The sequence below is a fragment of the Lepus europaeus genome, chromosome 8 (assembly GCF_033115175.1).
Source record: "Lepus europaeus isolate LE1 chromosome 8, mLepTim1.pri, whole genome shotgun sequence".
NCBI classification, from domain to species: domain Eukaryota; kingdom Metazoa; phylum Chordata; class Mammalia; order Lagomorpha; family Leporidae; genus Lepus; species Lepus europaeus.
In genome coordinates, this window is record NC_084834.1 from 90,187,790 (window position 1) to 90,201,698 (window position 13,909).

At 40.5% G+C, this 13,909-nt stretch overlaps 1 protein-coding gene across 1 annotated transcript in view; it reads left to right on the forward strand.

Annotated features, from left to right (window-relative positions):
- Nucleotides 1-13,909, forward strand: part of SPARCL1 (SPARC like 1) — a 47,554-nt gene that overhangs the window by 19,649 nt on the left and 13,996 nt on the right. Inside the window, exons 2-7 of the mRNA XM_062199174.1 lie at nt 4,966-5,030; nt 8,340-8,489; nt 9,255-10,214; nt 11,299-11,371; nt 12,403-12,521; nt 12,971-13,091. Coding sequence (XP_062055158.1) covers nt 4,977-5,030; nt 8,340-8,489; nt 9,255-10,214; nt 11,299-11,371; nt 12,403-12,521; nt 12,971-13,091 — 1,477 coding nt within the window. The 5' untranslated portion in view covers nt 4,966-4,976. The remainder of the gene's footprint in view (nt 1-4,965; nt 5,031-8,339; nt 8,490-9,254; nt 10,215-11,298; nt 11,372-12,402; nt 12,522-12,970; nt 13,092-13,909) is intronic.

The window sequence follows — 13,909 nt, forward strand, 5'->3', positions numbered from 1 at the left end:
GTGAGTTTGTTTTCAATAAGGGAATTAATTGTGGATACCTAGAACTAGGGCTCCTGGATAGCTTGAAATCACTGAGAGGAGGAGGGCATGGAAGGTGGGAGGAGGAAAGAGTCAAATTCTTCTCACTAACGTCACATCTAACACAAATCATGAAGGAATCATGCTAGTGTTGATGAAGGGCCACAGGCAGAGCTTCGGAAAAAATGACCACATATGCTTAGTGCTGCAGAGTGTGCAGGGAGCTGCCCCACCTCAGGCGCCCTTTGACACAGGGAAGGAACTGTTGGTCCCTTTCCACAGATGAAGTTTTCAGAGACTGGGTGACCTGCTCAGGGCAGCATTTAGTACATGGCAGGGCCGAGGCCTAAAGCCGGATCTTCAGATCTCTAGCCTCTAGTCTGACCCATTAAACTGTTATGAGAACACTGGATTCTTTTTTTTTATTTAAGATTTATTTATTTATTTGAAAGGCAGAGTTACACAGAGAGAGGTTGGTTCACTCCCCAATTGGCTGTAATGGCCAGAGCTGCACCGATCTGAAGCCAGGAGCCAGGAGGTTCTTCTGGGTCTCCCACATGGGTGCAGGGACCCAATGACATGAGCCATCATTCACTGCTTTCCCAGACCATAGCAGAGAGCTGAATAAGAAGTGGAGCAGCCGGGACTCAAACTGGTGCCCATATGGGATGCTGGCACTACAGGTGGTGGCTTTACCCACTACGACACAGCACCAGTCCCAGAGAACTCTGGATTCTGAATCCAAAGCTCAGCCTTGGAATTCTTGCTCACCTCTCACCTCTCATGTATTTGGACAGATAATTAGATTCTTGAGGCAAAACAAGAAAACACTTTATAAACTGTGAAATGCTATACGAAGGTAAGAGGCATAACTAACTCCATCTTAATGAACTGATATTTCTGGGGTCCCTCTCTTAGTACATCCTTACAGGTAAGCTTTCCTCCCTTTTGTCTTAAGGAATAAAGATTCCCTCCTTCTCATCAATGTGCAACCTCCTTCCTATGCTTTACTATTAGATCAACAAATATTGAGGGCTTACTAAGATTGTGTCAGCTCTCTTAATCATCACATCATTTTGCATATTAAGAACTGAGGCCCCCAAAAGCTGAACAACGTGTCCAAGATTGTATAAATTAAGTATTAGTGCCCCAGAGGTCCTGTTTCACAGTCTAGCCTGTTAATCACTATTAAAGTGAAATTAATCACTATTAAAGTAAAATTGTCTTCCCTGTGGCTCAGCAAACTTAACCTATTTTCCCGTTTCAGTTATCTATTGTGCTATAAGAGTGCACCCCAGAATTGGTCAGCTTAAATCACATCCCCATATCTGATCATGATTCTTCAGTCTGGACTGGGCTCAACTGGATGGTTCTTCTGCTGATTTTGTGTAAAGTCATTCAAGCAGCTCCAGCGACCTAGGAGCACAACTGGTGATGAACCATCCAAGATGATCCCTCACCCTCCAAGCTGCTTTCCATATGGCCTCTTATCCCTCAGCAGTGTACTCCCAGCTTTCAAAGAGTGTGGCAGATGACTTCCAATGTGAAAGGGCTTCCGAGCCTTGGCTGGCATCAAGCTTGCTAATATCACCCTGGCCAAAGCAAAGCACGGGGTCAAGGACAAAGTCACAGAGACAAGAAGCTCAGGAGCTGAGGTTCACTGCAAGTCCATTGATGTTTCCACATCCACTTTCCTTCCCTTTTCTTCAGTTTCTCATTCTTCACTTATGCTTACTCCTTAGCACAGAAAAAAACACCAAATAGAGGGCCAGTGTTGTAGTGCAGTGGGTTAAACCACAGCTTGCAAAGCAGCATTCCATTTTGAAGCACAGGTTCAAGTCCTGGCTGTTCTGCTTTCAATCCAGCTTCCACCTAACGACCTGGGAATGCAGATGATAGTCCAAGTACTCGGGACCCTGCAACCCATATGGGAGATCTGGATCGAGTCCCTAGCCTGGCCCAGTCCAGCTGTGTGGGCAATTGGGCAGTGAACCAGTGGATATAATGTGTGTTTGTGTGAGAGAGAGAGAGGAAGAGGGAGAGGGGGAGGGGAAGGGAGAGGGAAAGGGAGCCTGACTTTTGAATGAAGCAATGTTGTTTTAAAAAAGAAAACACTCTGATGATCATGGTTAAATACAAATGAAAGTTTCCCAGCCTGAATATTTCCCTTTAGTTACCATCTTAGTCTTTAAAGAGTGCTCTGTACTCACTGTCCTCACCTGGTCACTGCTTAATCACCCTCCAGCCACTGCAGAATGGCCTCCGCTAACACTGTTGCAGCAAAACCGCTCTCCCCGTGCTCTCTAATAACCTCTGTATTTCCAAAGGCAACGGATAGTTTCCTGGTCTTGTTTGCTTTGCCCTTCTGGGATATTTAACACTTCATTGGGCTCCCATAACTTTTCAGCCAGAATTTAAAATCCCTAGTTTGATGCACTGAGGCTTTCATCATCTGGACAGCTGCCTTGTTTTTGAGCCTTATCTCCTCTACTTCTCCATCAACGCCCTCACAATTCAAGCATACATTGTAAAATGCCTCTGGGCCTTCACCCAGGCCACTTCCACCTCTGAATTACAGGCTGACTACAACTTATTAGTCTTCAAATCTCAGATCTAGAATTGCCTTCTCTAGAGGTTTTCTACATCCAAGACCAGTGTTACCATAAAAGTTAAGAACATAGGCCTTGCAGGCGCCGTAGCTCACTTGGCTAATCCTCCGCCTGCACCCCGGGGATCTAGTCCCGGTTGGGGTGCAGGATTCTGTCCCGGTTGCCCCTCTTTCAGTCCAGCTCTCTGCTGTGGCCCGGGAGGGCAGTGGAGGATGGCCCAAGTCCTTGGGCCCTGCACCCGCATGGGAGACCAGGAGAAGCATCTGGCTCCTGGCTTCGGATCAGCGTAGCGCACCGTCGCAGCACACCAGCCATGGTGGCCATTTGGGGGGTGAACCAACAGCAAAAAGGAAGACCTTTCTCTCTCTCTCTCTCTCTCACTGTCTAACTCTGCCTGTCAAAAAAATAAAAAATAAATTAAAAAAAGAACATAAGCCTGAAACCAGATATCAAATATCTGCTCTGCCACTTCTTAGTTCTGTGACCTTGAACAAGTTATTTATTTGACTGCAGTGCCTGAGACTCCTGACTATTGAAAGGATGACAATGAAGGGCTTGCTTCCTAGGAGGGCTGGGGAGATTACAGATTCTGTGCGAAACACTACGAGCAGTTGCTTAGAACTCAAGTTTTGTAGGAATCAGTAAATGCTAGTATTACCTCATTTTAAATGCTTCTTATCTCTCTTTCCATTGTATTATGTATACAGTCACCATATTATAGTAAAACCATTGATTCATGTGACTTCATCCTTTTTAACTCTCAAGACAGAACCTATGTATCCCTGTGCTTAGGTGGGGCATATAAGCATTCAGTAAAAGAGTAAAAGGGTGAATGAATGATGCACGCACTGGTCAACTAGACACAAGTTTCTTCTCAATTCCTTAAGCTACATTTAGATTTAAGAAAGTGAAAGAATTGGCGAGGTCCCATATTCAAATTAAAAAGGAAATATTGTCTCAGATTTAATTAGTAGTACTTATCACTACAAAAATTCAAAATGAAATGTCTTATGACCCACAACATTTCTGATGATTTTTACTACATCTTATGATGATTCTTGCTTTCTGTTTGTAAGAATAGGTGATAATATTCTCTTAGTCTAGCTCCACTATTATTTGTGATGAATGAGGGAAAGTTCCTAGGGTTAAAGGAGGCTTTGGTAACTGTGAGGTAACTGGTATTTTAAATGTGCCACTGAAAAATTATTCTGACTTCATCTCAAAACTTAAATTACACTATTTCCTGACATTTTAAGTTGTTTATTCAAGAATCACAGCTAAGGGGCTGGAAGTAAGGCATACCAGATTAAGATGCCACCAGCAATGCCAGCGTCCCATATTAGAGCATGGGTTTGAGTCCAAGCTCTTCCACTTCAGATCCAGTTCCCCACTAATTCAGCTGGGAGAGTGATAGAGGATGGCCCAACTGCTTGGGCCCCTACCAACTACAGGGGAGACCCAGATGATATTCTGACCAGACCTAGCTGTTGCAGCCATCTGGGGAGTGAAGATGAAAAATGTGTGTGTGTGTGTGTGTTCTTCTCTGTCATTGCCTTTCAAATAAATAAATCTTTATTTTTAAAAAAATCACAACTGAACTTCTCTGGAAGTTCAGATACTTGGAAGACTCCTCATATTATTTTGTATTTCTATAGTTTCCAAAAATAGTAGCAAGTACTGATCTAAAATATGTCACTATAGTTCCACAAATTTAATAATTATTTATGGAATAAATAAATAAACAAGTGTTAAACTTTTGGAATATAGAGGAAGGAAACTAATTTTTCAATGATTCTTTGCAATTATTCACTAAGAAAATAAAATATTTCAAATTATCATTAATACTAGAGAGATAGGAAATAGATACTACATATTTACTCCAAGCATTAAATACTCTATATAAAACATTTTATGTTGCTACAGTAAAATCATAGAATGTGTTTTTAGTGTGTTTTAGTTTAATAAAGGAAAAATAAGGGCAGCAATTTGAAATTTATGGAATTATTTGCAGTTTTAGTCTCATAGAATATTAGGGCTAGGGGACCATGTAGGTCATGCTCTTCACTGTTCATCACTTGAGAAAACTGTGTGTAAGAAAGAGCAACCAAACTGCCCATTCATTGTAAGAGAAATCAAGGAGTAAACCAAGGAGCAATATTCACAATGACACAACTGGGTTAAAAACGGTCATTGATCTGTCTTTATACATAAAATCAATAATCACTTTAAACTATAAAAGATGATATCTATATCGGAGCTCAGTGTTTGCTAAGATTGTCTTTTAATCTTTCCTGAGAAAATTTTACTGATCGCTGACACTTATCTTCTTGGTTCACAGATCTAGGAAGTATGAAGACTGCGCTTTTTCTCCTATACTTCTTGGGAAGTGCAGCTGCCATCCCGGTAACTTGCCTTTCTTCTCTTTTAACATCTTTTCCTACCGACATTTAATCAATAAACCCTCTATTTAAAAGAAAATGTTCTTATACAATGGCCTGAGATTCTCTTTTTTATTAGCTGTATTTTTTTTTATTGCCCAAGCAGTGAATAGATGATTTGAAAAATCAAGATAAGGTACTTAAAATTTTTTTTCACAACTACCAGGTACTACAAGCTGGAATAAATATGCTGTTGGAAGTGCTGGCCATAAGTGTATTGGCCACAGAGTATACCAAAGGGACAGGAAAAAATAAATTCTCCTATGGGAGCCTACCACATTGATATGAGAAATCTAAGAATTTGAATTGGAGTGCATATCCACATTCTCCAGCATTTTCTTCAAAATCAAATACATGCTGGCTGAGAAATTCAGAGAATCTGTCATAAAAACAGGAGCCTACAGTTTAGGGGCAAGAAATGATCTGGTGATCATAAACTGGATTGTAACTCGGCATGCTGCAAGCAGACAGGACAAAAACATTCTCTTCTTCATCATCTGATATACTGGCCCCAGCAACTACATGGCAGTAAAGCTGTGATACACAAATCAGATGATCTGAGACCATGTCAGCCTCAAAACTACTTGCAAGTCAAGAAGAAGGAAGGAAGGAAGGAAGGAAGGGAGGGAGGGAGGGAGGGAGGGAGGGAGGGAGGGAGGGAGGGGGGAAGAATAGAATAGAAAAGAACCGTGGCTTGGATGATCATCAAGGATATTCCACAAATGATCCCTATCAGCTTTAACTAAACCATAGGATTTGTGCCACTTCTTTTTTACCAAATGGGGGGAGTCCACCTCCTTAGATGGACAGAGAAATTTCTCTGCTGTCCCTTACATCTTTTTCACTCTAGGTCTGTCCTTTTGTTGGATCACTGGCAGCTATTCTTGTTGAGAGATGTGTCAGCAAAAGCAAGCTGCACAACACCCAGAGCAAACAGTTCTTAAAAAACTGAGCGTATGACCACTGCTAAGAATCATACTTAAGTAGTATGGAATCACTCCAGCTGAAATTATACATTGTACTCTAAAATTACAAAAGTGGGACAAATTATCATCCAACACAGAAAGGAGCTCCCTTGGAACCACTGTTTTCTCTTGAAAATGTGTCTTACAATTCCACTGGTTACTGCTGTGTAACTAGGCATCAAAAGTGTCTTTGAACCAAATGTTTGAATGGCATGCGTGCATATAGACACATTCCAGATGCTTCCTTTCTAGGGAAATGTGTTACATGCAGACCCAGCCCAAAGCTAAAAACCTAAATATCTTCTCATAATGTTGACACATTAAAAGTCTTATATCATTTTTCTTGCTAGCTGAATTCTCCAGAAATAGAATCTGTGTGGGCAGGAGATTCCAAACATATTTCCAGAGCGGTATGTTAAATAAATCTAGATGTGGGCATAATGATAAAACAGAATTTTAGTTACAAAATATTTCTGAAACAGATAAGCTGCCATGTCTTTTGTGCATTTCTTCCTGTTTGAGGTGGGCCAGAGGGAGCAGGTGAGGAAGAGAGCAGCTACCCAATAGTAAGTCTAAAATCTCCCCATGGAGCCACTGTTGCAACACACCCAAGTGACCATCATTCTATCTCCTTTTCCTTTACAACTTCGGAAACTCTCCTGAATGTTATTATTCCTCATAACTGAAGAAAGCATTAAAGAGGCAAAAGTGCAAACCAACTCCCAAATCAATCCTGCATGTCATGGCTTTGTCTATATTATATAATCAGCACTCCAGGACTTGCTAGTGGAGTAAAAGTAAGCCAATCAAAACAGAATCCGAGCTTTATCCTTACTCCTGGATATGTCTGCCATCTGAGTGTCCACAGTTCCTGTATAATAAAGGTCCCTGGTGAACACCTGCCTCAGTTATTGGGTAGTTACAGCTGTTTCCACTGTATGACATTACAACCAGTATTACTGTAGTATTTTTAACTTTGACAACTCCTTACAATTTACCAAATAAACTTTGTAAGTTGATATTTCAGCTCACACTTAGGAGATGGCAGGTCAGAAATGAAATGACTTGTTGAACTACCAATGGAATGTAAATAGCAGAGTCAAGACGCGAAGGGAGGCCTTTTCCCTCCAAGTGCAGTTGTTTACTTGTGCATCATGGATCACTGCCTAGTTTGTGGAACTCTCCAGTCTTCCTAGAAATAGACAGAGCCATCTAGCTCTGTCTCAAGTCCAGCCGTTCAACTTCCAAGTCCAGTTGTTCTACTTCCCCATCATACATCACTGCTCAGCTCTTCATTGATGTCTCCAATCTTGCTAAAAATAGGCACAGCCCTCCCTCTGGTTGAAACAGTACATAACTGCCATTCGATCCTGGGCTCAGTGCCCTGCCTGGTGCCAACTTTGAATTAATTCTAAACTAAATTGGTTTTTATTAGATTTCCTGGTAGACATCAGAGTATTAAGGAAGTAAATAAACATTGGATAAAAAGGTTTATAACCTTTCCTGTTAATGATCAGTGAATTTAAATGTAAAATTAAGAAAATATACATTGTATCCTATGATTTACTTTATTTGACTTCAACTTTCTGCTGAAAACATTTTTCAAAATATTACATATTAATGCTTCTTAAAAGTTTGAAAAATACTTGGCCAGTGCCGCGGCTCACTAGGCTAATCCTCTGCCTGCAGCGCTGGCACCCCGGGTTCTAGTCCCAGTTGGGGCGCTGGATTCTGTCCCAGTTGCTCCTCTTCCAGTCCAGCTTGCTGCTGTGGCCCGGGAAGGCAGTGGAGGATGGCCCAAGTGCTTGGGCCCCTGCACCTTCCTGGGAGAACTGGAGGAGGCTCCTGGCTCCTGGCTTCGGATTGGCGTAGCACGCTGGCTATAGCGGCCATTTGGGTGGTGAACCAATGGAAGGAAGACCTTTCTCTCTGTCTCTCTCTCACTGTGTAACTCTGCCTGCCAAAAAAAAAAAAAAAAAAGTTTGAAAAATACAGCAAATAATTCCAAAACTCAAAAATCACCTTTATTGGAATCATTTTTGATTGAATTTTTAAATGTTTTCTGTAGATATAAACTTTTCTTATATATACTTGGGATTATGCATTCATTCAACATTAGATTCTGGGTATTTGCCTGTATCATCAAGAATTCTAAAGAATATCTTTTAATCAATGTTATGAATGAAGCTTATATGTATTATTGTTATTATTGAGCACATTGTTGATAAATAACGGTGATAAGAGTAACTAGGAATTTTAAAAATTAGCATTTAGATATGAATAATACAAACTAGTTTTAATTTTTTCAGACAAGTGCAAGGTTTTTATCTGATCATTCCCAACCAACTGCTGAAATATTGGTAACACCTGAAAATACAGAAATCCCCTTTTTAGAGGTTGAAGATGAAGAAAATGAAAAGGAAACAGTGGTATCCATAGAAGACCAACCCAACTATAAGGTAAAAATAACATGAATATAATTTTCTAATTCTTCGAAGGTCTCAGTCTAAAGCATGGTCAATGAAAGTGTTCATGTTTCTTTGCTTCTCGGCCTTTTGGCTAAGATCAAGTGTAAGAAGTAGTCATGTCTCAGTTTAATTTCTTTAACCATGATGGTCACATCAACTGCCTCCAGTCTCTAAAAGAATTATGAGAGTCAGTTTTATTCCCTGGGCTAAGGTGCTATGTAACAGTTTTTTGTTTGTTTGTTTGTTTGTTTGTTTTTTGACAGGGAAAGTTAGACAGTGAGAGAGAGACAGAGAGAAAGGTCTTCCTTCCATTGGTTCACCACCCAAATGGCTACAACGGCTGGTGCGCTATGCTGATCCAAAGCCAGGAGCCAGGTGCTTCTCCTGGTCTCCCATGCGGGTGCAGGGCCCAAGGACTTGGGCCATCCTCCACTGCCTTCCCGGGCCACAGCAGAGAGCTGTACTGGAAGAGGAGCTACCGGGACAGAATCCGGCACCCCAACTGGGACTAGAACCAAGAGTTCCAGCACTGAAGGCAGAGGATTAGCCTAGTGAGCCCCAGCGCTGGCTGTAACAGCTTTATTTTTTAAAATTTCAAATTCAGGTTAAACCTGTGCCTACAGAACAAAAAGAACATTGTAAAATTTTTATATGATAATATGCAAAGTAAAAGAATAATGAATAGTACATGTTAGCTTAAGAATTATAAATATGACTATATTATCATTTGTTTCAATAAAACTTTCTTCTTTGAAGGATGAAAAGTCTTCTACATTAAAAAGCCATGAACAGGCAGCAGAACAGGACAAGAGCTACAGCCAAGAGTTGGGACTGAAGAATCCAGAGCACAGCCCTAGTGACTTAGGTGTGAATTTGGAGTCTACCCCAACTGAAGGCACACTAGACTCAAAAGAAGACACGAGTGAACCGCAGAAGAAGATTCTCCCAGAGAACACTGATTTCCCTGTTTCTTCTGTTAGTCCCTCTGAGAATTCTAACCAACAAGAAACCATCACAAAGGGAGAGGAAAACCAAGAACTACCTATAAATGAGTCCGGTCATCAGCTGAACAGGAGCAGTACACACACCCCAGAACTAGGTGATCAAGGAAGCCAAGAAGATGATCCAAATATTCCCAATGGAGAAGAGGAAAAAGAACCAGGAGAAGTCGGTCGTCCAAATGATAACCAAGAAGAGGACACAGAACTTCCCATGGAGCATTCTAACAGCAAGCAGGAGGAAGACAATGCCCAATCTGATGATATTTTGGAAGAGTCCAGTCAACCAACTCAAGTAAGCAAGATGCAGAAGGATGCATTTGAGCAGGGAAACCAAGAACATGAAGATATCACCTCCAATGCAGAAAGGGAAGAGAAAAATGCATCAAACATCAATAAGCACATCCAAGATACTACATGGCTGAATCAAGAAGGAAAAACTGGTCTTGAAGCTGGCAGAAAGACTGTTTCTGAGGCTTTGCACATGGAACCTATGGATGATACTAACATCATGCCCAGAAATCATGGGGCTGATGAGGATGAGGATAGCAATCATCCCAAGCATGGTGCAAGAGATGACTACTTTATCCCAAGCCAGGCCTTTTTGGAGAGTGAAAGAGCTCAATCCAATTACTATCACATCAAATATGATGAAGAAAGAGAAAGAGCACATGAGAATGAGAGTGTAGATACCAGCGAACCTGGAGACTATCAAGGGGTGAGATTACCATGGAGCTTGTCCAACAGAAATTAGCATTATCAGCAAATAGCCATAACCTTTCTCTGTGCTGTCCTGGTCCTCTTATTTCTTTCAGTAAATTACTAAAATATTTAACTATTACTAATTTTTCTGTCCCCTATTTTCTCCTTGAAGCAGACCCTGGATTGGAATGTCATTTGTTTAAGAAGTGTAGGAACCAAACATAGAGGAAAGTAGAAAAGTGATACAGGGAAGGATATATAAAGAAATTCTCAGAATTTTTCTATCTGGGGCAGGGAGTAGGGTGGTGGCTAGGGCATTTATTTTAGCTGGCAATTGCTAGGGGAGGGTATTAATTCTCCAGCACTTCCAATGTGTCCTTTGAGCAGGCCAAATAGAATTCCAGCTGGTACTCTAGTTCCTCAAAAGCAGGTGTCTTGGTGTATTCAAGTTGAATCAACAAGATGTGACAAAATGTCTGATATGACAAGAAATCCAGCAATGTTTGTCAAACTAGTTATTATGGTTAAGGAACTACTTTATTATGTAACCATGCCATAATAAGAATCTGGAAACCAGTGGGAGTGGCATCAGGGAGGAAGACTAGTACAATTTAGTTGTAAAATAATTTAGAGCTTTCATGCAAAACCCACAAATAGGAATTGACACAACTTGGAGTGGAGAAGGCCATTAGTAACCTCAATTACTGAAAGTTCTGCTGTCATTCTAAAGTAGGAGTTTTCTTACACTTAGAAAACCTGGTGAGAAAGCATTACCAACAACTTAATGGAGATTCCTGGAGTAACCTCATCTTAACTACAGAATGGCAAGATAATACTATATTTCTAGTGTTTTCCCAAATCCAGTAGGGAGATTCCAACTCTTGGTGAGCAATCCCCTGAGATAAAACACTGAATCCAATTGGGCAGAAATGGGTCTAACTCTCCAAGGGTTACTGTCTACCTCTGCCTTTGCAGAGGTTTCCTTTTTTGAGATCTAAAATGATTTGGGCATGAAAACTCAGTAAATATGCAGAATGGGAACATAAATTAACTAATGACTCCTTCTTGATAGTTTAACTTCTGCTCTCATTATTTCAAAGGCTAAGAAGGCAGAAAGCTCAGCAAATGAAGATGAAACTTCAAGCGAAGGCAATGTGAGAGTCCACAGTGTTGGTGAGTTTGTTTGTGACTAAGTCAAGGAAAAGGAGGAATCTACCCCTGGGTCTCATCCCTTCCTTCCTTTAAGAATATAGCACAGGCTTTTTTCCCCCTCCAAAAAGAGATACTCTCAAACATAGTTGGTATTTTCTGGTATATACGTGTTACACAGCTATAAGTAAGTGTGTTTACAAATTGGTAGACCTGTTGAGATGTTAGTGCAAAGGTAGGCCTCTTCCCTAAATCCTTCTGCTTCTGAGAATTTGTTCTACCTTATTTATTCTCCAATCTTTAACTTACTAGTGAATTGTGATCCAGTACTTAAGGGCCTAATTCCTACCTCAGTCACAAATATTTCGAATTCCAACATTGCTTATTTACCTTCTGACCAACTCACATAACATCACAGGAGACACTTTAGACTATGACCATCTCAGACAGGCCAAGACGAGTTGTTGGTTCTTCTTACATTTCCAAACTACAACAAGAGGAAGCATAGACCACAATATAAAATAATCTAATGTCAGAAAGTTCCACATCCATCAAGGTGGTTTCTACTGTTTTCTGACTTTCAAATTTTCAAATCTCAGTGGTTTCAAATTTGGGGGTCAGCATTGTGGTGCAGCAGGTTGAATTACTGCTTACAATGCTGGTATCCATACCCAAGCACTAATTCAAGTCCTAACTGCTCTGCTTCCAAGCCAGCTCCCTGCTAATGTGCCTATGAAAGCAGCAGAAGATGGCCCAAGTGCTTGGGCCCCTACTACCCATGTGGGGGACCTGAATGGAGTTCCTGACCTCTGACTTTGGCCTGGTCCAATCCTGGCCATTGCAGACATTTGAGGGATGAGCAGTGGATGGAAGAATGAACTCTCTCTCTCTCTCTCTCTCTCTCTCTCTCTCTCTCTCTCTCGTAAATAAATCTTTTTAATTTTTTTAAATTTTTCTCCCTCACTAATGAGAACAAAGCTAACTGAATGAGTAAATCTGTGCTTACAATCTCAATTTGGCTTTTTCCATGTTTCCTATCCAAATTTTTCTGTTAGATTCATGTGTGAACTTCCAGTGTAAACGAGGGCATATCTGTAAGGCTGACCACCAGGGAAAACCCCACTGTGTCTGTCAAGATCCAATGACCTGTCCTCCAGCAAAACTCCTTGACCAAGTAAGTATTCTACAAAATGGTCTTTAAGATGTACACAAAGGTCAGAGATTTGAATGAAAATAGTTTGCAACTTGAAGATGCACAGCTTATCGTCTAACATTTGATGTGATAATGAACAGGAAAAATGTCAGCAAAATCGAAGAATTTAAACTGTGTCATAAAAATGGTAATAGCATTTGAACTGAAGAATTCATTTTACAACTCATTCTAGTCTTGGAACATCTGCAGTTTTCATCTACTGAGCTTATTTAGAGCTAAACTGTCATCACCATTGATATAATTTGTTGATAGTTATGGTGCCAAATGGAAAAATCGTGATATTAATGGTCTCACCTATCTGATCACATCTTTGGCACAACACCATGATCAGATAGCTTAGGAGCTTTAAGGATCAGAGTATTTTCCAAGAAGCACCTGTAACAGCTTTTCCTATTGCTGATCTTTCCTAGGTTTGTGGCACTGACAATCAGACCTACACTAGCTCCTGTTACCTGTTTGCCACGAAATGCAAACTGGAGGGAACCAAAAAGGGACACCAGCTGCAGCTGGATTATTTTGGAGCCTGCAAATGTAAGATCTCATCACTGCTGACAACCATAGTCTCTGAAAGCGTTAGGTGAATCCAAATGTACCCCAAACTGTATACAAGGGGACTTAAAAGTTTATGGAAAATGGAATTAAAAGATGCTTATCTTAGTGCAAAAAAATTAGAAATCCGTGTATATTAAGGGTCTTTAAAATGTCATGGAAGATGAGTATTATGAAAAACACTATGCATGGACTTCAAAATAGTTTTGCACCAAATTAAGCTTATCTTAATTCAATTTTTCCAGAAGTTTGTTAAAGTACTTTCATATACACAAACAGAAAATCTAAATCCAGGCTGCACACTAAAATCAACTGGGGAAACTTAAAAAATAAGAAGAGCAATTCCTGGTTCCTAACCTAGGCGATTCAGATTTAATTGGAGTGGGCTGGAACACTGGCATTGGGGTTTTCTATTTGTTTTTTAAGTAACCTAGGCAATTCTAATGTGCTTCCAGGATTCACAACCTCTATGGCAACATTATCCACTTAATAGAGATGAATCACTGGTATTTTGCTAAATTATTTCCCCTCTTCCCAACCTAAGTCAAGCCTTTATCAAGAAGTTGCACGACAACTTATTCTTCCAGAAATTTTATTCTTAAGTTGTCTTCGTTCCCCAGGATACTTCCAATTGTGTTTGGCTCTCCTTCCCACTAAGTAATTTTCCACACTAGCAGTGCTTGCGAGTATCTCCAGTTCCTGTCTCCTCCTGGATATGAGAGGATTAAATGTGCCAGCCCCTTTGATGTTCAGTGTGGTCATCTGACTTGCTTTATCCAGTGAAATGTGAGCAGAAATCA